At 44.4% G+C, this 21,704-nt stretch overlaps 1 protein-coding gene across 1 annotated transcript in view; it reads left to right on the top strand.

Annotated features, from left to right (window-relative positions):
* The window catches only part of LOC142310909 (lysosomal acid lipase/cholesteryl ester hydrolase-like), a 61,989-nt gene extending 41,317 nt beyond the window's left edge, over positions 1-20,672 (top strand). Inside the window, exons 9-10 of the mRNA XM_075348736.1 lie at positions 15,878-15,946; positions 16,126-20,672. Coding sequence (XP_075204851.1) covers positions 15,878-15,946; positions 16,126-16,359 — 303 coding nt within the window. The 3' untranslated portion in view covers positions 16,360-20,672. The remainder of the gene's footprint in view (positions 1-15,877; positions 15,947-16,125) is intronic.
* The last annotated feature ends 1,032 nt before the right edge of the window (positions 20,673-21,704 follow it).

A 21,704-nucleotide genomic window follows, 5' to 3' on the forward strand; every position in this document is an offset into this window, starting at 1 on the left:
CGCCTCATGCACTTCCTGGGGAAGATGGTGGCAGCAATGGAAGCAGTCCCTTTCGCGCAGTTTCACCTGCGTCCACTTCAATGGGACATCCTACGCAAGTGGGACAGGATGCCGACGTCCCTAGACAGGAACGTCTCCCTCTCTCAGGCAACCAAAGCTTCCCTTCGGTGGTGGCTTCTTCCCACCTCATTATCGAAGGAGAAATCCTTCCTACCCCCATCCTGGGCGGTGGTCACGACGGACGCGAGTCTGTCAGGGTGGGGAGCAGTTTTTCTCCACCACAGGGCTCAGGGTACGTGGAATCAGCAAGAGTCCTCACTTCAGATCAATGTTCTGGAGATCAGGGCAGTGTATCTTGCCCTAAAAGCGTTCCAGCAGTGGCTGGAAGGCAAGCAGATCCGAATTCAGTCGGACAACTCCACAGCGGTGGCTTACATCAACCACCAAGGTGGGACACGCAGTCGGCAAGCCTTCCAGGAAGTCCGGCGGATTCTGCTGTGGGTGGAAGCCACAGCATCCACCATATCCGCAGTTCACATCCCGGGCGTAGAAAACTGGGAAGCAGACTTTCTCAGTCGCCAGGGCATGGACGCAGGGGAATGGTCCCTTCACCCGGACGTGTTTCAGGAGATCTGTTGCCGCTGGGGGATGCCGGACGTCGACCTAATGGCGTCACGGCACAACAACAAGGTCCCAACATTCATGGCTCGATCTCAAGATCACAGAGCTCTGGCGGCAGACGCCTTAGTTCAGGATTGGTCGCAGTTTCGGCTTCCTTATGTGTTTTCTCCTCTGGCACTGTTGCCCAGAGTGTTACGCAAGATCAGGGCCGACTGCCGCCGCGTCATCCTCGTCGCTCCAGACTGGCCGAGGAGGTCGTGGTACCCGGATCTGTGGCATCTCACGGTCGGCGAACCGTGGGCACTGCCAGACCGACCAGATTTGCTGTCTCAACGGCCGTTTTTCCATCTGAATTCTGCGGCCCTCAACCTGACTGTGTGGCCATCGAGTCCTGGATCCTAGCGTCTTCAGGATTATCTCAAGAGGTCATTGCCACTATGAGACAGGCTAGGAAACCAACGTCCGCCAAGATCTACCACAGGACGTGGAAAATATTCCTGTCGTGGTGCTCTGCTCAGGGGTTTTCTCCCTGGCCATTTGCCTTGCCCACTTTTCTGTCCTTTCTTCAATCCGGATTGGAAAAGGGTTTGTCGCTAGGCTCCCTTAAGGGACAAGTCTCTGCGCTCTCTGTGTTTTTTCAGAAGCGCCTGGCCAGACTCCCACAGGTACGCACGTTCCTGCAAGGGGTTTGTCACATCGTCCCTCCTTACAAGCGTCCGTTAGAACCCTGGGATCTGAACAGGGTGCTGATGGTTCTTCAGAAACCACCGTTCGAGCCAATGAGGGATATTTCTCTTTCACGCCTTTCGCAGAAAGTGGTTTTTCTAGTAGCAGTCACCTCACTTCGGAGAGTGTCTGAGTTGGCAGCGTTATCATGCAAAGCTCCCTTCCTGGTGTTTCACCAGGACAAGGTGGTTCTGCGTCCGGTTCCGGAATTCCTCCCTAAGGTGGTATCCCCTTTTCATCTCAATCAGGACATCTCCTTACCCTCGTTTTGTCCTCATCCAGTTCACCAATGTGAAAAGGATTTGCACTTGTTAGATCTGGTGAGAGCACTCAGACTCTACATTTCTCGTACGGCGCCCCTGCGCCGCTCGGATGCACTCTTTGTCCTTGTCGCTGGCCAGCGTAAAGGGACACAAGCTTCCAAGTCAACCCTGGCTCGGTGGATCAAGGAACCAATTCTCGAAGCTTACCGTTCCTCGGGGCTTCCGGTTCCCTCAGGACTGAAGGCCCATTCTACCAGGGCCGTGGGAGCGTCCTGGGCCTTGCGACACCAGGCTACGGCTCAGCAGGTGTGTCAGGCAGCTACCTGGTCGAGCCTGCACACTTTCACGAAACACTATCAGGTGCATACCTATGCTTCGGCAGATGCCAGCCTAGGTAGGCGAGTCCTTCAGGCGGCAGTTGCCCACCTGTAGGACGGAGCCGTTACGGCTCTATTATGAGGTATTATTTACCCACCCAGGGACTGCTTTTGGACGTCCCAATTGTCTGGGTCTCCCAATAAGGAGCGACAAAGAAGAAGGGAATTTTGTTTACTTACCGTAAATTCCTTTTCTTCTAGCTCCAATTGGGAGACCCAGCACCCGCCCCTGTTTTTTGTATACACATGTTGTTCATGTTAAATGGTTTCAGTTCTCCGATATTCCTTCGGATTGAATTTACTTTAAACCAGTTTATAATTTTTTCCTCCTTCGGGCTTTTGCACCAAAACTGATGAGCCCGTGGCAGCACGGGGGGTGTATAGGCTGAAGGGGAGGGGCGTTACACTTTTAGTGTAATACTTTGTGTGGCCTCCGGAGGCATAGCTATACACCCAATTGTCTGGGTCTCCCAATTGGAGCTAGAAGAAAAGGAATTTACGGTAAGTAAACAAAATTCCCTTCTTTACCTGCTTTTTTGCTGCTTTTTCTTCTGCGCTGTTTAATGCCAAAATGGATGTGTTCTTCTATTCAAGCAAAGTCTATGGGAATTTGGGTTTCTTGTTCACACTATGTTGTTCAAAATGCTGCCTTTTTGAGGCAGAACTTTGGTCAAAAACTCAGCTTTTCAAAGAAGCAACATGTCAATTGTTTTTGCCATTTGGGTTTTGCACTGCAAAGCTGAGTTTTTGACCAAAGTTCTGCCACAAAAAGGCAGCATTTTGACCAACATAGTGTGAACAAGAAACCCAAATTCCCATAGACTTTGCTTGAATAGAAGAACACATCCATTTTGGCATTAAACAGCGCAGAAGAAAAAGCAGCAAAAAAGCAGGTAAAAAGCAGGTAAAAAGCAACGTGCGCACATACCCTAAAAAAAACGTTCTGACAGTGAGGGCAGTCAGAGAATGGAACAAGCTACCACTGGAGGTGGTGAGCTCCTAATCAATGGAAATCTTCAAGCGGAAACTGGATAAACATATAGCTGGGATGATTTAGCAAAGCCTGCACTCGCAGGGGGTTGGACCCAATGGGCCTTGAGGTCCCCTCCAGCCCTACCATTCTATGATTCATTGTTTTCTGGGATTCTCTTTGTTTAGGACATTGAAAGGTGTCCTTCAAAACTAGTCATCCTGAAAAAGACAGGTCAACCCCTTCATATTGAGAGTTGATTATTTTAGAGTTTTTTGTTATAAAAAAAAAAAAATCTGGTTGATGGTCTGCAGGGACCCACTGTGCACAGAATTTTAACTTTACTATCGCCACAAACGAATGAATGTTTTTTGAAGATCTGCAGCAATGAGATATTGCCTTGAGCCCTTTATTCAATTCTAAAGACCCTGAAGATGTAACAAGTTGATGGTCGTTTGACGCCCCTTCTACGAGGCCATGATCATGTGGTCCCCAAGCATAGTTGCAAAAGTTGAAAAAGACTTTGATCCATCAAGTTCTATCTTTCTCCACCAATTACACATTTCTTGTCAAAAGATTATCTATAACCCACAATGGCATTTGTGCTGCAGAAATACATTTGTTACAGTTTGCTCGTTGTTGGCAGCTTGTACCCTTGTTGTACAGCAGAGATCCTTCTTTCTTTTTTTTACAATCTTTTTAGGCTAGTTTCACACTTGCGTTGTTTTTCTTCAGTTGCAATCCGCCGTTTTGCTTCCATGGACGACGGATTGCGAGTGATGGACCTGCGTTGCTTCCGCTGGCCGACGCTGTGTTGCTTCCGCTGGGCGGAAGGAACGCAGCATGTAACGTTTTTTGAGCAGTGGAATCCTTAGGATTTCGCTGCGCATGCTCTCTCTGGCTCCCTGCACACGTAACCAGGGTACACATGGGGTTACTAAGCAAAAGCACTTTGCTTAGTAACCCGATATTTACCCTGGCTACGTGTGCAGGGAGCCAGCGCTAAGCGGTGTACGCTGGTAACCAAGGTAAATATCGGGTAACCAAGCAAAGTGCTTTGCTTAGTTACCCGATATTTACCCTGGCTACGTGTGCAGGGAGCCCGACACTTCCCCGCTTGGCTCCGCCCCTTCCCGCAGTCCGCATATATACACACACACACGCACGCACGCACGCACTCGCCTGTCCCCAGCCATGCAGTTCCCGCGGCACTGACGTCCTCAGCGCAATGGCCCCGCTCGGCTCCACCAACCCCACTCTCCGCCCCCCGCACACATTCTCGGCGGCCGAACGATCGGCTGATCACCCGGCGACCGGCTGCTGTGAGCGATCGGCTGATCACCCGGCAACCGGTTGCTGTGAGCGATCGGCTGATCACCCGGCGGCCGGCCGCTGTGAGCGATCAGCTGATCACCCGGCAGCCGGGTGATCAGCCGATCGTTCATAATAGTCTGCCGCCGGTAAAACTGTAAAGAAAAGAAAAAAAAAAAAGCAGATTCCGTTGTTTTGTACGATCCGTTGCGTCCGTTGTGCCACTATATGCAACACATCCGTTGCATCCATCACACAACGCAATGCAAGGGATGCCATTCAACGCAGGTGTGAAACTAGCCTTACAGGTGATTGGCTATGGCCAATGGACCACTCTGTCAGCCAAATGATGACCCTTGTAAAAGTACCTTTAAAGGAGTTGGCTGGGAATAATCTTTATTTATCCATACACTTGCAGATGATGAAGATGACACACGGCAATACTTGCCCTCGCTGGACCATCGATACCTCTCCGCTACAGCCCCAGTCTTTGATGACAGGCAGCTACAGTGGTTGTGTGCAATATAGTCAAGATGTCACTTCGGCATCCTGTCAACAAAGACCAATGACGAGGCATTACTTGAGGGATGGAAAGTGAGGGTTTTTGTTTTTTTTTTTGTTTTTTTTTATCGTCTGCAAGCCTATAAGATAATTATACATGGACAACCCTTTTAAGGCTGCATTTAAATGTTCAGATTCAGGTCTGTCTTCCTTTATAGTTATATCTTTCATTTCTGATCCATTCCATTTTGACTTTACGTGTAAATACACTTCAAGCTTCACAGCAATACAATCCCACCACTTAGTGATGTTATATCCTAACAAGCCTCATAATCCTTCATAGGATAAGTCCTTGTAAATATCTTCTTTTAAATCCGATATTCTTTATTAAACAAAGTTTTTCTCTTTTAACACACGAATTTAACCACAAAAAACATCACATCATCTTCTATTTGCCCACCCATTCACCGTCTTGACAAGATTAATATGTAGGAACAGGAAGGAGTTACTACTAATCTAGATGGTTTCAGTATATACAGCAACAGACATAATAATGATAGTTCACATTTGCGTATATATATAATGTCAAGAGCAATATAACTAGTACAAGATGAATTGGCTAACAGAGAGGCATTGGATTATATTAGACCCATCCTAAGGGTTCATTCACATGACCGTTCCGTTTGTCCTGGTCAGTTCCTGTTTTTTTGCGGATCTACGGAAAGGACCATCTTTTCAATGTCTTTTGTGTAGGATCAGATGGCACACGGAAGCACTTCCGTGGTCATCCGATCCTACAAAAAAACACATCAGATGCCATATGTCCGTTCCGTTATTATGGAACATGTCCTATTATGTTCCGTAATAACGCAAAATCACCGGAAGCCGCACGGAAGCACTTCCGTGTGACTTCCGTCGGGTGCCGCTGCAGTCTGTGTCCCACTCCAGCCCTAGCCACGCGGCTGCCTGCACTGCAGTGTCAGCAGCTGCCTGCACTGTAGTGTGTCAGCATATTATGCCCGCACTGCAGTGTCAGCAGCCGCGGGGATGACAAGCGCTGCCGTCAGGAGATTAGTAAAGTTCCTTACCTGCGGTGATTAAGTCCTGCCCTCCTGACGTCAGCGCTGTCACTGTCTTCTATGCCCGCCGCTTGTCACATCACCTCTCGCTGTCGACCTGAGATTGTTACTAGCGGTGACGTCACGGGCCGCTCGCGATACTTGGTTTGTGAAGGCGGCGGTCATTGAACTCGGTGACAGCGCTGCTGTCAGGAGTGCAGCAATCACCACAGGTAATGTACCTCGCTATCCTCTTGACAGCAGCACTCGTCATGCCATGCAGTGACCTGGGCTGACCTATTGATGTTAGCTCAGGTCACTGCACTACTCTCCCAGCCAATTGGGAACATTCTGTTCTTCATTGACTGGGACATTAACTATAGTATGGATCGTCGTGGGACCCCCTTGGATTACACCAGACCTGGATTTGTTTTTCTTTCTAATAAATTGGTGAAAGAAGGAATGTGTTGGAGTGTTTTTTCAAATAAAAATGTGTTTGATGTCATGTTTTTTTGTTTTTTTTTATTACTGACTGGGTTTGTGATGTCAGGTATCTGATAGACGCGTGACATCACTAACTCCAGGGCCTGATGCCAGGTGACATTACACATCTGGCATCAACCCTATATATTAACCCGTTTGCTACCGCACCAAGGCAACAGGATGAGCTGGGGCGGAGCACCAGGATTGGCGCATCTAATGGATGCGCCACTTCTGGGGCGGCTGCGGCCTTCTATTTTTAGGCTGGGGAGAGTCCAATAACAATGGACCTCCCTAGTCTGAGAATATCAGACCCCAGCTGTCCGCTCTTGATCTGATCCAATTTGGGGGGGGACCCCACGTGTTTTTTTTTTTTCTTTTTAATTATTTAACTTAACAGCGTGGGGTGCCCTCTGTTTTGGATTACCAGCCAAGGTTAAGCTGCCAGCTGTGGTTTGCAGGCTGCAGCCGTCTGCTTTACCCTAGCTGGCTACAAAAGATAGGGGGGGACCCCACATCATATTTTTTTTTTTTTTAAATTATTTATTTTTTGGCTAAATACAAGGATAAGCACCTTTTTAGTGCCACATGAAAGTCACTAAAGGGTGCCAGCTTAGAATATGCAGGGGGGTAGGACATTATATGCCTTTCTCATCTATCTATCCATCTATCTATCAGTCCATTCATTCATTCATCCCTCTATCTCTTTGTCTCTATATCTATCTATCCATCTCTATATCTACACATCTATTTCTTTCTTGCTGTTTCCGTTTTTTGCGGTCCGCAAAAAAAACCGGAAAGCACACGGATGACATATGGACCGTATACGGAACGGATGCCACACGGATGCATCCGTGAAAACAGACTGTTTTTTGTGGCCCGCAAAAGTGGAACGGTCATGTGAATGTAGGCTATACCGCACCTACTCCCTAGACGCCAACCCTGAGTGATCAATCCAAGGTGCCCAGATTTTGTCAAATTTAGTAATAGTTACTTTTGATATAGATATGCTTTTCCATATTTATCACCCAGTTTATTTTGTCTACATATTCCGACATCTTGAAAATCCAGTGCTGTGCAATCAATTTCCTAGCCATATATAGCATCCTAGCTATCACTACCTTACCACAGTCATCTATGAGCAGGTCCTCCACATAACCCAAGACACAATCTTCTTTTCTTCAGTCATCAGAACCCAACACTTTGGGTTATCTATATGCTATCTAAAAAAATATATACATTATATATATATATATATATATATATATATATATATATATATATATATATATATATATATATATATATATATATATATATATATATATATATATATATATATATATATATATATATATATATATATATATATATATATATATATATATACATACATACATACATACATACATACATACATACATACATACATACATACATACATACATACATACATACATACAGGTCCAGAAATATTTGGACAGTGACACAATTTTCGCGAGTTGGGCTCTGCATGCCACCACATTGGATTTGAAATGAAACCTCTACAACAGAATTCAAGTGCAGATTGTAACGTTTAATTTGAAGGTTTGAACAAAAATATCTGATAGAAATTGTAGGAATTGTACACATTTCTTTACAAACACTCCACATTTTAGGAGGTCAAAAGTAATTGGACAAATAAACCAAACCCCAAAAAAGATTTTTTATTTTCAATATTTTGTTGCGAATCCTTTGGAGGCAATCACTGCCTTAAGTCTGGAACCCATGGACCTCACCAAACGCTGGGTTTCCTCCTTCTTAATGCTTTGCCAGGCCTTTACAGCCGCAGCCTTCAGGTCTTGCTTGTTTGTGGGTCTTTCCGTCTTAAGTCTGGATTTGAGCAAGTGAAATGCATGCTCAATTGGGTTAAGATCTGGTGATTGACTTAACCATTGCAGAATGTTCCACTGTCCATCTGTACTATGAAGCGCCGTCCGATCAACTTTGCGGCATTTGGCTGAATCTGGGCTGAAAGTATATCCCGGTACACTTCAGAATTCATCCGGCTACTCTTGTCTGCTGTTGTCATCAATAAACACAAGTGACCCAGTGCCACTGAAAGCCATGCATGCCCATGCCATCACGTTGCCTCCACCATGTTTTACAGAGGATGTGGTGTGCCTTGGATCATGTGCCATTCCTTTTCTTCTCCAAACTTTTTTCTTCCCATCATTCTGGTACAGGTTGATCTTGGTCTCATCTGTCCATAGAATACTTTTCCAGAACTGAGCTGGCTTCATGAGGTGTTTTTCAGCAAATTTAACTGGCCTGTCTATTTTTGGAATTGAATGGTTTGCATCTAGATGTGAACCCTTTGTATTTACTTTCATGGAGTCTTCTCTTTACTGTTGGCTTAGAGACAGATACACCTACTTCACTGAGAGTGTTCTGGACTTCACTTGATGTTGTGAACGGGTTCTTCTTCACCAAAGAAAGTATGCGGCGATCATCCACCACTGTTGTCATCCGTGGACGCCCAGGCCTTTTTGAGTTCCCAAGCTCACCAGTCAATTCCTTTTTTCTCAGAATGTACCCGACTGTTGATTTTGCTACTCCAAGCATGGCTGCTATCTCTCTGATGGATTTTTTCTTTTTTTTTCAGCCTCAGGATGTTCTGCTTCACCGCAACTGAGAGTTCCTTAGACCGCATGTTGTCTGGTCACAGCAACAGCTTCCAAATGCAAAACCACACACCTGTAATCAACCCCAGACCTTTTAACTACTTCATTGATTACAGCCCTTAGAGTCCCTTGTCCAATTGCTTTTGGTCCCTTGAAAAAGAGGAGGCTATGCATTACAGAGCTATGATTCTTAAACCCTTTCTCCGATTTGGATGTGAAAACTCTCATATTGCAGCTGGGAGTGTGCACTTTCAGCCCATATTATATATATAATTGTATTTCTGAACATGTTTTTATAAACAGCTAAAATAACAAAACTTGTGTCACTGTCCGAATATTTCTGGCCCTGACTGTATGTGTGTATATATATATATATATATATATATATATATATATATATATATATATATATATATATATATATATATGTATATGTGTATGTGTATGTTGTTGTGAGTAGTTGCCAGTGTTTGTGTAGGGCGCTGTAAATGTTCTGGGTATTGTCTAGGTGTGGCGGGGGGTGAGAGCGGTGTTGTTTGTGTGTTGCGTTGTGTGTGTTGCATTGTTTGTGGAGCGCTGTGTGTCTGTAGCATTGTGGGTGTGGGGTGCGTGTGTGTGTTTTGGAGGGAGGTATGTTTTGTGCAATGTGTGTGTTGCGCGGTATGTGCATATATTTGTGTGTGCCGCGGTGTTTGTGTGTTGTGTGTGTGCAGCATTGTCTGTGTGTGGGTGTCTGTGTAGGGCGGTGTTTGTGGTTCTCAGTGTGTGTGGTGTGTTGTGTGGCGGTGTGTGTGTGTTTTGGGGGGAGGTGTGCACCCCCCATAGTGGTCCACCCCTCATGCTGCACACCCCCCATCGTGGTCCACCCCCCATGCTGCACCCCCCATCGTGCTCCTTCCCCCATGCTGCGCACCCCCCATCGTGTTTCATCGCCCCATTCTGGGCACCCCCCATCGTGGTGCACCCCCTATCGTGCTCCATCCCCCCCATGCTGCACTCCCCATCGTGCTTCATCCCCCATGCTGCGAACCCCTCAGAGAGGAGTATAATAGGAGGATTATAATAGGAGGAGTAGTCCTGGGGAAAGAGGAGTATAATGGGAGGAGTTGCCCTGGGGGGAGGTGTACAGGTGCCCAACGTGTGCGGGGGGCGTGGCCGAGCGAGCATAGTGTGAGGGGTCGTGGCCTAGCGGGCATCGCGTGTGGGGCTGTGGCCTAGCTGGCATCGCGTGCGGGGGGCGTGGCCTAGCGGGCATCACATGCGGGGGGCGTGGCCTAGCGGGCATCACGTGCGGGGGCGGGCCTGGCCAAACGGTTAATCCATGCGGGGGGCGGGGCCAAGCAGAGCGGCCAATCCATGTGGAGGGGCGGGGCCAGGCAGAGCACAGCGGCCAATCCGACGGTTGTCACTGAAGGACACTATTTTGGAGTAAGACAGACAGACAGAATAAGGCAATTATATATATATATATACTAGAAGGTGGCCCGATTCTACGCATCGGGTATTCTAGAATTTACGCATTGTGTAGTTAATTTATGATTTTTGTTATATATATATATATATATATATATATGTGTATATATATATGTATATGTAGATAGATAGATAGATAGATAGATATAGATATATGTGTGCTGCGGTGTTTGAGTGGCGTTGTCTGTGTGTGTGGGTGTCTGTGTAGGGCAGTGTTTGTAGTTCCCAGTGTGTGTGTGGTGTGTTGTGGCAGTGTGTGTGTGTTTTGGGGGGAGATGTGCACCCCCCATCGTGCTCCATCCCCCATCGTGCTCCATCCCCCATCGTGCTCCATCCCCCATGCTGCACACTCCCCATTGTGCTCCATCCCCCATGCTGCGTACTCCCCATTGTGCTCCATCCCCCATGCTGCGCACTCCCAAAAGTGCTCCATCCCCCATGCTGTGCACCCCCCATCGTGCTCCACAGTCACACATCAGACAGTATACACGCACACATCTGATCGCATACACTCACACATCTGATCGCATACACTCACACATCTGATCGCATACACTCACACACACACACCCCACTTCTCCCTGTGCCCACCGGTGGGCGGTCCCAGCAGCCGTGCTCCACGCTGTGCTCCTCTGCCGACACTCACAGATCCGATCGCATACACTCACACACACATCAGAACACACACACACACACACATACACTCACACATCAGAACACACACATCCGATCGCATACACTCACACACACACACACACTGACGATATCGCACATACGCGCTCACACAATAACAACATCCGGAGATACCACATGCTTCCGGCCATGTGATCCTCCAGCAGGTCCTGGAAGGTCACTGCACAGTATCGCCGCCGAGAAGCAAGTGATATCACGGGATGTTGCGAGTGTGTGGGTGCGGTCTGATGTGTGTGTGTGTGTGTGTGTGTGTGTGTGTGTGTGTGTGTGTGTGTGTGAGAGTGAGTGTGATCTGATGTGTGTGTGTGTCCTTGTGTGTGTGTGTGTGTGTGTGTGTGTGTGTGTGTGTGTGTGTTCCGCCGCTGCAGGACCTCGGTCCGGGGAATGCGGGGGGCGGGGCCAGAGCGAGCGTGCAATGCGTAAGGGGGTGGGGCGTGGCAGAGTTGCCAATGCGTGCAGGGGGCCGGGGCAAGAGGCCAATCTGTGTGGGGGGCGGAGCCTGGGCGAGCGGCCAATCCGTGCGGGGGGCGGAGCTGAGGAGAGCGGCCAATCCGCTGTTTGTCACCGTAAGGACACAATTTTGGAGCAAGACAGACAGACAGACAGAATAAGGCAAATTATATATATATATATATATATATATATATATATATATATATATATATATATATATATATATATATATATATATATATAATTTATTATATATATTATGTATGTATGTATTTTTTTCTTTAAGAACGCTTTGTTGAAACCAAAAGCTGTCAGTTCAGATCAAGACAGCCATGGTCAGGGTGGGATTTCTGTCTGTACAAGGACCGTAGTATACAAAGTGTGAATTTAGCCTAACTGTAGTGTGAGAGAAAAGCATGGATAAGGGGAAAGTGTAATCTAAGCATGCGGGCCTGTAGAAACCATAACCGGGCTGCAGCTTTACTGTATCTGTAAAGTACTAGATAATGATAATTTGGTGCTTAGTGAATTAGAAAGAAGAGACCTGCAGAACGAAGAGATGAACGGCTTCACAAAATACTGTGCATTGGGATCTAAGAGCACAATTTTTAGCAAACCTGATTTGTTTAGAAAAAAAAAGAATATTATCCAATTTAGAAGAAAGTGATAATGTAACAAAACGTGTAAAATCTGGAGAACCCGACATACTTTCTGACTACACTGTAGTATAATTGTGTCAGCACACTGCGCTCTCCATGTAAGTCTGTGTGTGGGCGGAAAGATCAGTTTTGAATTTATTTGATTTTTAGTGATGTAACAACCGTACTGTAATTATAAAAGATACAAAATGTACTGACGTGACCGCAAACTACATAGTGCAATACTGATGAAACCAGAAGTTTACATACACTATCTAAAAAGACACATCTATATGTTTTTCCCTCCGCACTCTACAAAGATGCATCTTCATGTTTTCTCACTATCTGACATAAAATCAGAATAAACCTTTACCGTTTTAGGTCATTTAGGAACCAAAATTATTTATTTTTGCCAAATGCCAGAATAATGAGAAAGCGGGAACGTTTTAAGGCATTTTTTTATTACTTTCTGTAAAGTCAAAAGTTTACATACATTTTATTAGCATTTGGTAGCATTGTTCTTAAGCTGTATGACGTGGGTCAAATGTTTTCGATATCCTTCCACAAGCGTCTCACAATAGTTAGTAGGAATTTGGGCTCATTCCTCATGAAAGAACTGGTGTAACAGAGCCATGTTTGTAGGTCGCCTTGCTCGCACCGGCCTCTTCAGCTTTGCCCATACATTTTCAATAACTTTGAGATCAGAGCTTTGTGATGGCCACTCCAAAACATTGACTTTTATCCTTAAGTTACTTTGTAATCAATTTGGCAGTATGCTTTGGGTCATTGGCTATTTGGAAGACCCATTTATGCCCAAGCTTTAAGTTCCTGGCTGATGTCTTGAGATGTTGCTTCAGTATTGCACATAATCTTCTGTCCTCATGATGCCATCTATTTTGTGAAGTGCACCAGTTCATCCTGCAGCAAAACAACCCCACAACATGATGCTGCCACCCCCGTGTTTAACAGTTGGGATGGTGTTTTTAGGCTTCCAAGCGTCTCCATTTTTTCCTCCAAACAGAACGATGGTCATTGTGGCCAAACATTTCCATTTTAGTTTTGTCAGACCACAGGACATGTCTCTAAAAATTAAGGTCTTCTTAATGTTTCTTTTGGAATAATGGCTGCTTCCTGGCAGACTGGCCTTCCAGCTCATGTTGATATAGTACTCGTTTCACTGTGGATGACACAATCTTACCAGTTTCTGCCAGCATCTTAACAAAGTTTTTTGCTTTTGTTCTTTGGTTGATATGCACATGTCTGACCAAAACACATTCATCTCTGGTACACAGAACCCGTCTCCTTCCTGAATGGTATGATAGCTGGACATTCTCATCTTGTTTGTTCTTGCGTATAATTGTTAGTACAGATGAACGAGGCACCTTCAGGTATCTGGATATTGCACTGAAGGGTAAAGCAGACTTGTGCAAGTCCACAATTTTCTTCCTAAGATCTTGGCTGATTTCTTTTGACTTTCCCTTTTAGGCTCTGTGCGCACTGGGAAATGAAATTTCCTTGAGAGAATTCCGCATGCTCTCAAAGATTACCGCACCCGCGGTAAAAAACCGCGGGAAACCGCACCCGAAAACCGCATGCGGTTTGCCGCGGTTTTACCGCGGTATTATTCGCGGTATTGCCGCGGTTTTGCCGCGGGCGGGTTGGGATGTGCTTTATTGCATTCAATGCAATAAAGCACATTGAAGGAAAAAAAAAAAAAAAAATACATTTAATTCTGATAGTAGATAGACAGAAGAATAGATAGAGGGATAGATAGACAGACAGACAGACAGACAGACAGACAGACAGACAGACAGACAGACAGACAGACAGACAGACAGACAGACAGACAGACAGACAGACAGACAGACAGACAGACAGACAGATAGAGGGATAGATAGAGGACAGATCGCTGCATTTCCCACAGTCGGCAGTGAGTTCACATTACCGGCCGTGGGAAATGACCGGTAATTACCTCTGCTGTCTGCTGCATTCAGCCTGTGTCTGTGACAGTCGCGGCTGGATGTCAGCAGTGCAGGACGCAGGAGCCGGAGCTGTGGATTATGCAGGACCCTGTGGATTATGCCGGAGCTTTGTTTGGGGGGGTTAATAAAATGGTGAACGAGGCTTGTTGGTTTTATTTAAAATAAAGGATTTTTGGTGTCTGTGTTTTTTCACTTTACTTACGGGTTGATCATGTCAGCTGTCACATAGACGCTGCCATGATCAAGCCTGGGGTTAATGGCGGTGGTCCCCCACCAACATTAACCCCTTGTATTACCTTGCCACTACTGCTACACGGTGGCAAGAAGAGCCGAGGACACACCGGCGCTGCCGCATATTGCATGCGACAGTGCCGGGGCAGCTGCGGCTGATATTCTCGGCTGCGGGAGGTGGAGTGAGGCGGGGGACATTACCCCTGCCCCTCTCCCTCCCCAGCCTGAGAATACCGGGCCGCCGCTGTGTGCTTACCTCGGCTGGACGGTAAATATGCAGCGGAGCCCACGTTCTTTTTTTTTTTCCTATATTTCCGTTTTCTTTCTATGTGTGTTCTATGTGTCTGTGTCTATGTGTTCTATGTCTGTGATGTGTGTGTGTGTCTGTGATGTGTGTGTGTCTGTGATGTGTGTGTGTCTGTGATGTGTGTGTGTCTGTGATGTGTGTGTGTCTGTGATGTGTGTGTGTCTGTGATGTGTGTGTGTGTGTCTGTGATCTGTGTAGTGTGTGTGTTTACTCTGCACGGCTTCCTCTTCCTGTAATGACATCACTTCCCTGCAAAACCGCAGACAAGCGATGCACATTACCGGAGGTAAACCGCGAAATACCGCAGGGAATAACGCAGGAAAACGCAGTGAACCGCACAGAATTTGCTGCCTGCGTTATTCCCTGCGGGATTTCATGATTAACATTGAGTCAATGGAGTGAAATCCCGCAGCGATGTGCGGAAAAGAAGTGACATGCACTTGTTTTTGCTGCGGGATTCCCGCAGCAAAACATGCAGCTGTCAAATTCCGCCCAGTGCGCACAGGATTTTTTTTCTCCATAGGATTTGCTGGTGATTCACTGCAGAGCTGTTATGAACATTTTCTGCAGCAAATCCGCGAAAAATCCGCGGCAAAATCCGGTAAATGCGCACATAGCCTTAATGTTCCACAAAGACGCAGTGTGTTTCAGGTGTGCATTAAAATACATCCACAGGTGTGTCTCTAATTAGCTCAGATGTTACCAATAAACCTATCAGAAGCTTCCAAAGACATGACATCATCATATGGGTGGTCCCATATTGTTTAAAGGCATACGGTAATACTCTTAATTTGTGTAAACTTTTTACTTTGCAGAAAGTAATAAAAATAGTACCTTAAAATATTCTCACACTCTCTCATTATGCTAACATTTGGCAAATATAAATAATTTTCGTTCCTAATTGATCTAAAACAGGAAAGGTTTTTTTCTGATTTTCATTTCAGATTGTGAGGAAAAACATGCATATGTGTCTTAGTGTATGTAAACTTCTTGTTTCAACTGTATGTGTGTATATAATATCTAATTCTAACAAGACACTAGATGCTTTGAGTTAAAGGGCAGCTTTCCACTAAAATATTGATTGGACTTTGAATCCAAACTAATTGCCGTTTTTCTCTTTTATTTTTTAGGCTGTGAAATGTGGTGAACTTAAGGCATTTGACTATGGTGTAAAGGGCAATATTCTTCATTACAATCAGGTAATCAGTCATTACTAGAGGATGCCCGCAGGTATATGTCAGACGCCTTCTTTTATACTGCACTGTACATGACAGCAGTATTATGATAATCACTATGGACAATGATATTGTCCTTTTTTTTTTTTTTTTTTTTTTTTTTACTAAATTGTAACTGTTTCTTGTGGATTTCTGTCTTCTAGACTGCACCCCCCTTTTACACGGTGAAGGACATGGACATTCCCACAGCTTTATGGAGTGGAGGCAATGACTGGTTGGCCGATCGTAAGGACATGGCGCTACTACTTACTCAAGTCCGTAACTTGGTTTACCACAAAGAGATTCCAGACTGGGAACATCTGGATTTTATCTGGGGCCTGGATGCTCCGGAGCGAATGTACAATGAAATCCTTCAGCTGCTGAAGAAGTTTTCCTGAACGTGTCATGTACTGTATCTGAAGAATGCAAAGAAGAAAAATGGTGCTTAATTGACTACTGGGCGAAAACTTTATTTAAGTTGTAGCCATAAAATATATTATGCAAAGGTGCTTGACCACATACAGAGATTTTCCATATCGATAAACACAGATAAAGGCCCCAATTCATCAATACCGGCATTTTGTTCTGATCTTGATGAGGGGGGAGGCAGAAGCACCTGATTCATTAAGAAGCACATTCTTCTTAATGAATCAAAGATGTAAGGTGCCGTTTGCCTCCGTGCGCCTTGCCAGAAATCTTACTGCATTCAGTGACTTGAGTGAGATTTGTGGCATAAGGAATGCTGTAGCTCATCATGACTTTGCCGAGCGGGGGTCTCCATGCTCCGTCATGACCCACCTCCATCCACTTCATCAAATGCAAAATTTTTGCCCAGCCTCCCTTTGTACAAAATTTTTGCTCAGCCTCCCTTTGTGCAAGATTTTGCAACTTTGCAAAGCCTTTTCCGCTAGTTTTCTATATTGAATACTTTGAGGAATCGGGGCCATTGACTTTCTATTTCTTACTAAGTAATATTTCTGCATGATTATTTTTGCTAGTATTACATCCAGCACTTTGACTGTCATGGTTTCCTTACATGGGTTGTCTGTCAAAGACCCCATGATTAGCCTCTAGATTAAAGCAGTCTAGCACATTTCATCTGTCAGGTCACAGGCTTCTGTTGAGAGAATAGGTGGCCAATGATCTCAATAAACAGTGTTAGGCTGCGTGCCCATGATCAGGGTTTACAGCGTTTCGTACGCGGCTTGTTTTAGCTGCTTACAAAACACTGCGTTGTACAGTACAAGCACAGTGGATGCGATTTCTCAAACTCCCATTCCCACTGTGCTTGTTTTTCCCGCAGCATAAAGTGACATGCAGTGCGCTTCCCAAACCACAGCATGTCAATTTATTGCTGCATAGCCGTGAGTGTTCTCTGCAGGGAGAACAGCGAGAGAAACCGCAATGGCCTGAACCCTGATCGAGGGCACGGGCAGCTGCGGTCCCCTGAGGAGAACACTCACGGCCCCGCAGTAATGGACATATAGCATGCCCCGATCGTGGGCACATACTCGAATAGTATTACTGCAATTACACACTGGTTCCAGTGCTCCCAGCAGTATCACTTGTCAGGGAACTCGCAGTGACACTCTGTAGTGTCCAAACGAAATAACACCTTAAATCCAATTGCCCGTATCTGTGGCTTTTACCAAATAAACAACGTATTCCGGGCAATACATTTTTCAAATTTCATTTTTTAGAATTCATTTAGAATTCATAATTTTGAATTTTACATGAAGAAAAGTTTGTTATATGTATATACGTTTGTTTGGTTTGTTTGTGTCTGTTCTAGAGGTTTTGCTTCTCTGCTTTTAAATTTGATTTTTGTGGTATATTATTATTAGTATGCTCGGGGTCTCTTCTATCTCAAATATGGATCAGCAAGTGAGAAACCAGTGGCATCTTATAAAGCACCAATGGGGGAAATCTTTTCTTTTAGAATGAGGGTTTGTTTATTCTATGCCATAAATGGGAGCATAGTTAATGCGGGTGTATCTACAGCTACTGCCTCGCTGGTGCCAGACTTTTACAGTTTCCAGTATGTTTGGATTGGGAATACGCCATGAAACAACTTTGGCCCTGCTTGGTAGAACTGGCAATACAACCGAGATTGGAAATATAATATAGGCCAAAGGCCATGTTTATGAAACAATTGCATATGTCAGTAAAAGTAAGGGGGCTTCAGCCTTGTCTTCTACCTCCCATATTGCGTGTAAGGCTGGACTTACACGAGCGTATGGCATCCGATGCAAGAGCATCGGATGTGATATGCTAATGAGCCCCGGCTCAGGCTCTGCTGCGAGCGTTGCGAGGGAGGGGTTAATCCCCCCCCATCTCCTCTATTGTCAGCCTGTGCGTATATCGCACTGCACTGTGATAACATCAGAGTGCAGTCCGATGAATCTCTCGCACCCATTCACTTTAATGGGTGCGAGTGATGCGGCTCTCGTAGAAAATACGCAGCATGCTGCTACTTTTCTCGCATCCAGAATCTGGATGCGTGAAAACCTGACCAACTGCTCGCCCTCATTGACTAACATTGGTCAGAGTGCAATGCGAGATTTTATCGCATTGCAGTCGTCCGATTTCAAAGCTCGTGTGAGCGTACCCTAAGGATGGTTCTTTTGATCTGTTAAATACTGAGTAACCTAGTAAGAACAGAAGTCCTGATGCATCAAAGTGGTTTCACAAAAATGTTGGTGCTTTCCTCCACCTGACCACTCCACCAACTCCTTGAAAATTTGATGCTTTTTAGCCGGGAGGGAAAAAGCCGAGCGTGACCAAAAATTCATCATCATTTCTGCTACAAGAGTAGAATAAATCACAGGATTAATGTACTTGAGTCCCGGCCTGGCAGATCCAGAGGTGTAGAGACACCGAGCCGGAATACAATAAACTAGAAAGTAGTTCTTCTGCGCTGCCCATGTTGTGGTGACAGCTGAAAGATGCAATAAATTTAGTGATTAATTTGGTGCATCTTAAGCCGTCCATTTTTTTTGTCTGAGTAATCCAGTCCTAATAGTATTTTTCCCACTTTTTAAAGAAAATAATTTTCGATTTGTTGTTTAGGTCGTTTTAGGTGGAGAACCTCTTGATGATTCAGTTATTGTGATTGCTTGTTCTTTTTCTTGTAAACATCTAAAATTTTCCATGCGTTTATTAACGTTAGGTTAAATATAAAAAGGATCCACTAAATATCACATGTATTTTTCAGTAACTTAAAAATACTCAGGAAATGTGTAAATATACTCAATGGTCTGAAATCATAACTCGGCAGTTTGGACAGTATCTAACAAAGCTTTAACCAACAGCAATAATGTGAAAAACATTTTACAAAGAGCTCTATTTTATATATAACTTTTTTGATATATTGGTTCTAGACTGGAACAGAAATCTGTGTTGTTACCACTAAAAATGAGCGAACCTAAGTTTCGATGTTCGGGTTCGGAAGCAGACTTCCAAAAAAACTCAAAGTTTGGGTTTGAAGTTTGAGTGAGTTACAAGTGGAAACCATTCAAGTGAGCAGCGCTGTGCGTGGGTATGAGTGATGCTCAGCGCTGCGTGAGCCACGTACAGTGTTTGATGGGCTCACACTGGGGGTAAAATCAGCGTGATCAGATGTAGTGTGTACACCCCCGGAAGTGTTATGCTTATGGCTGGCTGCATATGGGTTAAGCCACGAAAGGACCAATTACTGACTTCCATTGAGGTTCAGGTCAAGTCAGGGTCACTAATGGAACCTTATCGAAGATTCGACTGTTTCCACCAAACCAAACCTCCAAAGGTTCGCTCATCTCCAGTTACCGCATCTGCAAAGAATATTTGCAGTATACACCTTATTTTGTAAAATTAAGTTATAAAATCTGTTTATGGCAGTTTTTTGAGGGGCTTTTCTAGCAAAAACAAAAAAGAAATGTAAGCTTTCTTAAGCAGCTAATACATGAACTCTGGACAGATTCTCGAACTCTATTGATACTGTTAATTTTTTTCTTGTTTTCACTGATCTATCATCTTGTCCATAAGGTATACAAAATTAGTTTTAACTTAACAAGTTAACTTCTTTTCTATCAGTTTGGGGGAAAAAAAGCAAAAACATACTGAATAGCCTCATAAAATGTGTCTACATGCACTGATGTGTAAATTAGGCCTTATGTTCTGTCCCAATAAAATAAAGTTTCACAATGACCTATCTGGTTTTCAGATTACTGTAGTACGCATTTCTACCACAAGAGGGCAAAAAAAAAATACCTGCTCAGATTATTGTGCTCTAGATTCTAACAGCGCACCATGTGGTTAGGAGGGGTATTGCATTTTAAAATTAAAGGGTTATAATTACCATTTTAAAGTATTGAGAATAAATGAAGCAGTGGCACATGTGGGGCACTTCAGAATAACTGAAGCTGTTTTGTAAAACAATATCCATGTTAAAAAAAATAAATTTGATTCCTTTCAATTACATACACTTTGCTGATGAAATGACAGGTCTTCATCTTTCAGTTTTTTGGTATTACATTGTCTCATGCAGATCACTTTTTTTTTTTTTTGAGTTGTCTATGCCTTTACCAATGTCTGTATTGTCTATGAATTTAACCCTGTGATGTATTTTTAGATATTATATGGTTTATTCTTCTAAACAGAAGTTGTGTTTTTCATGTGTGTTCTATGCTCCAGGGCTGGAATTGGACTGTAATAAAATGTAATTTAACTAAAATGTGTTATGTTGTCCCTTTTTAAAATGTTTAGATATGGTTATGTATCTCTGTACAATGCATATGGTGTTTTAGTTTGCGGTTATATACCGTTTCTACTATGCTCGGAGGTCCTGCTTTCCCACATGAGTGTACAATATGTGATGGGAAGCACAAGATGTATACACAGCGATTAGCCACAACATTTAAATCCGAATTGATACTAAGAAGTAAATAATGCCGACTACCTGTGGTGCTTGTGAATTGGTACGTTATATCACACAGCAAGTGAACAATCAGTTCTTGATGTTGGGTTGTCGAAAGCAGGAAAACTTTGGGTAAGCACATGGACCTCGAGGAACTTTTATGTCAAATTGTGTTGGATAGATGACTTGCTCTATGTGGGGGCTGAAAAAAGCATATCTGATATTTCCACCACCAAAAGCAGCCACAATGGGCACTTTAGCATTAGATACGTGGCCATGGAGCAATGGAAGAAGTGGCCAGGTTTATTAGGCTATGTGCGCACTTTGCTTTTTTACCTGCTTTTCCACTGCTTTTTCAACTGCAGCGTTTTCATGCCAAAATGCTTGCGTTACGCTTTTCAAGCAAAGTCAATGGGACATTGAGCCTTCTTGTGCGCACTTTGCTGTTCAAAATGCTGCGTTTAATTTGCATAAATTTGGGCAAAAACTCAGCGTTTAAAGAAGCTACATGTCAATTGTTTTTGCCATTTTGGCTGCGTTTCCCATCCATTCAATTTAATACAAAACTGCAGCGTTTCTAAAAGCACCGAAAAAGCACTAAAACTCATGAAAACCGCAAGGTGCGCATAGGCTACTTTCTTTGCATTTTACATGCATTTTTAAAGCCAAAAGCATTGTCCTTTCTGCCAGAGGATGCTTTTTGAACTGCAACTACCTTGACGCAAAGTGCGCACATAGCTTAAAGCCCATTGTGCAACTAGAAGGACTTTGGGGAAAATGTCAAGCTAAGGAAGCGGTGTTGTGACCTTGGCTAACATCTGCTTCGAAATCATTGGCCCTGGCATTCAA

Source organism: Anomaloglossus baeobatrachus, chromosome 5, assembly GCF_048569485.1.
Source record: "Anomaloglossus baeobatrachus isolate aAnoBae1 chromosome 5, aAnoBae1.hap1, whole genome shotgun sequence".
NCBI classification, from domain to species: Eukaryota; Metazoa; Chordata; class Amphibia; order Anura; family Aromobatidae; genus Anomaloglossus; species Anomaloglossus baeobatrachus.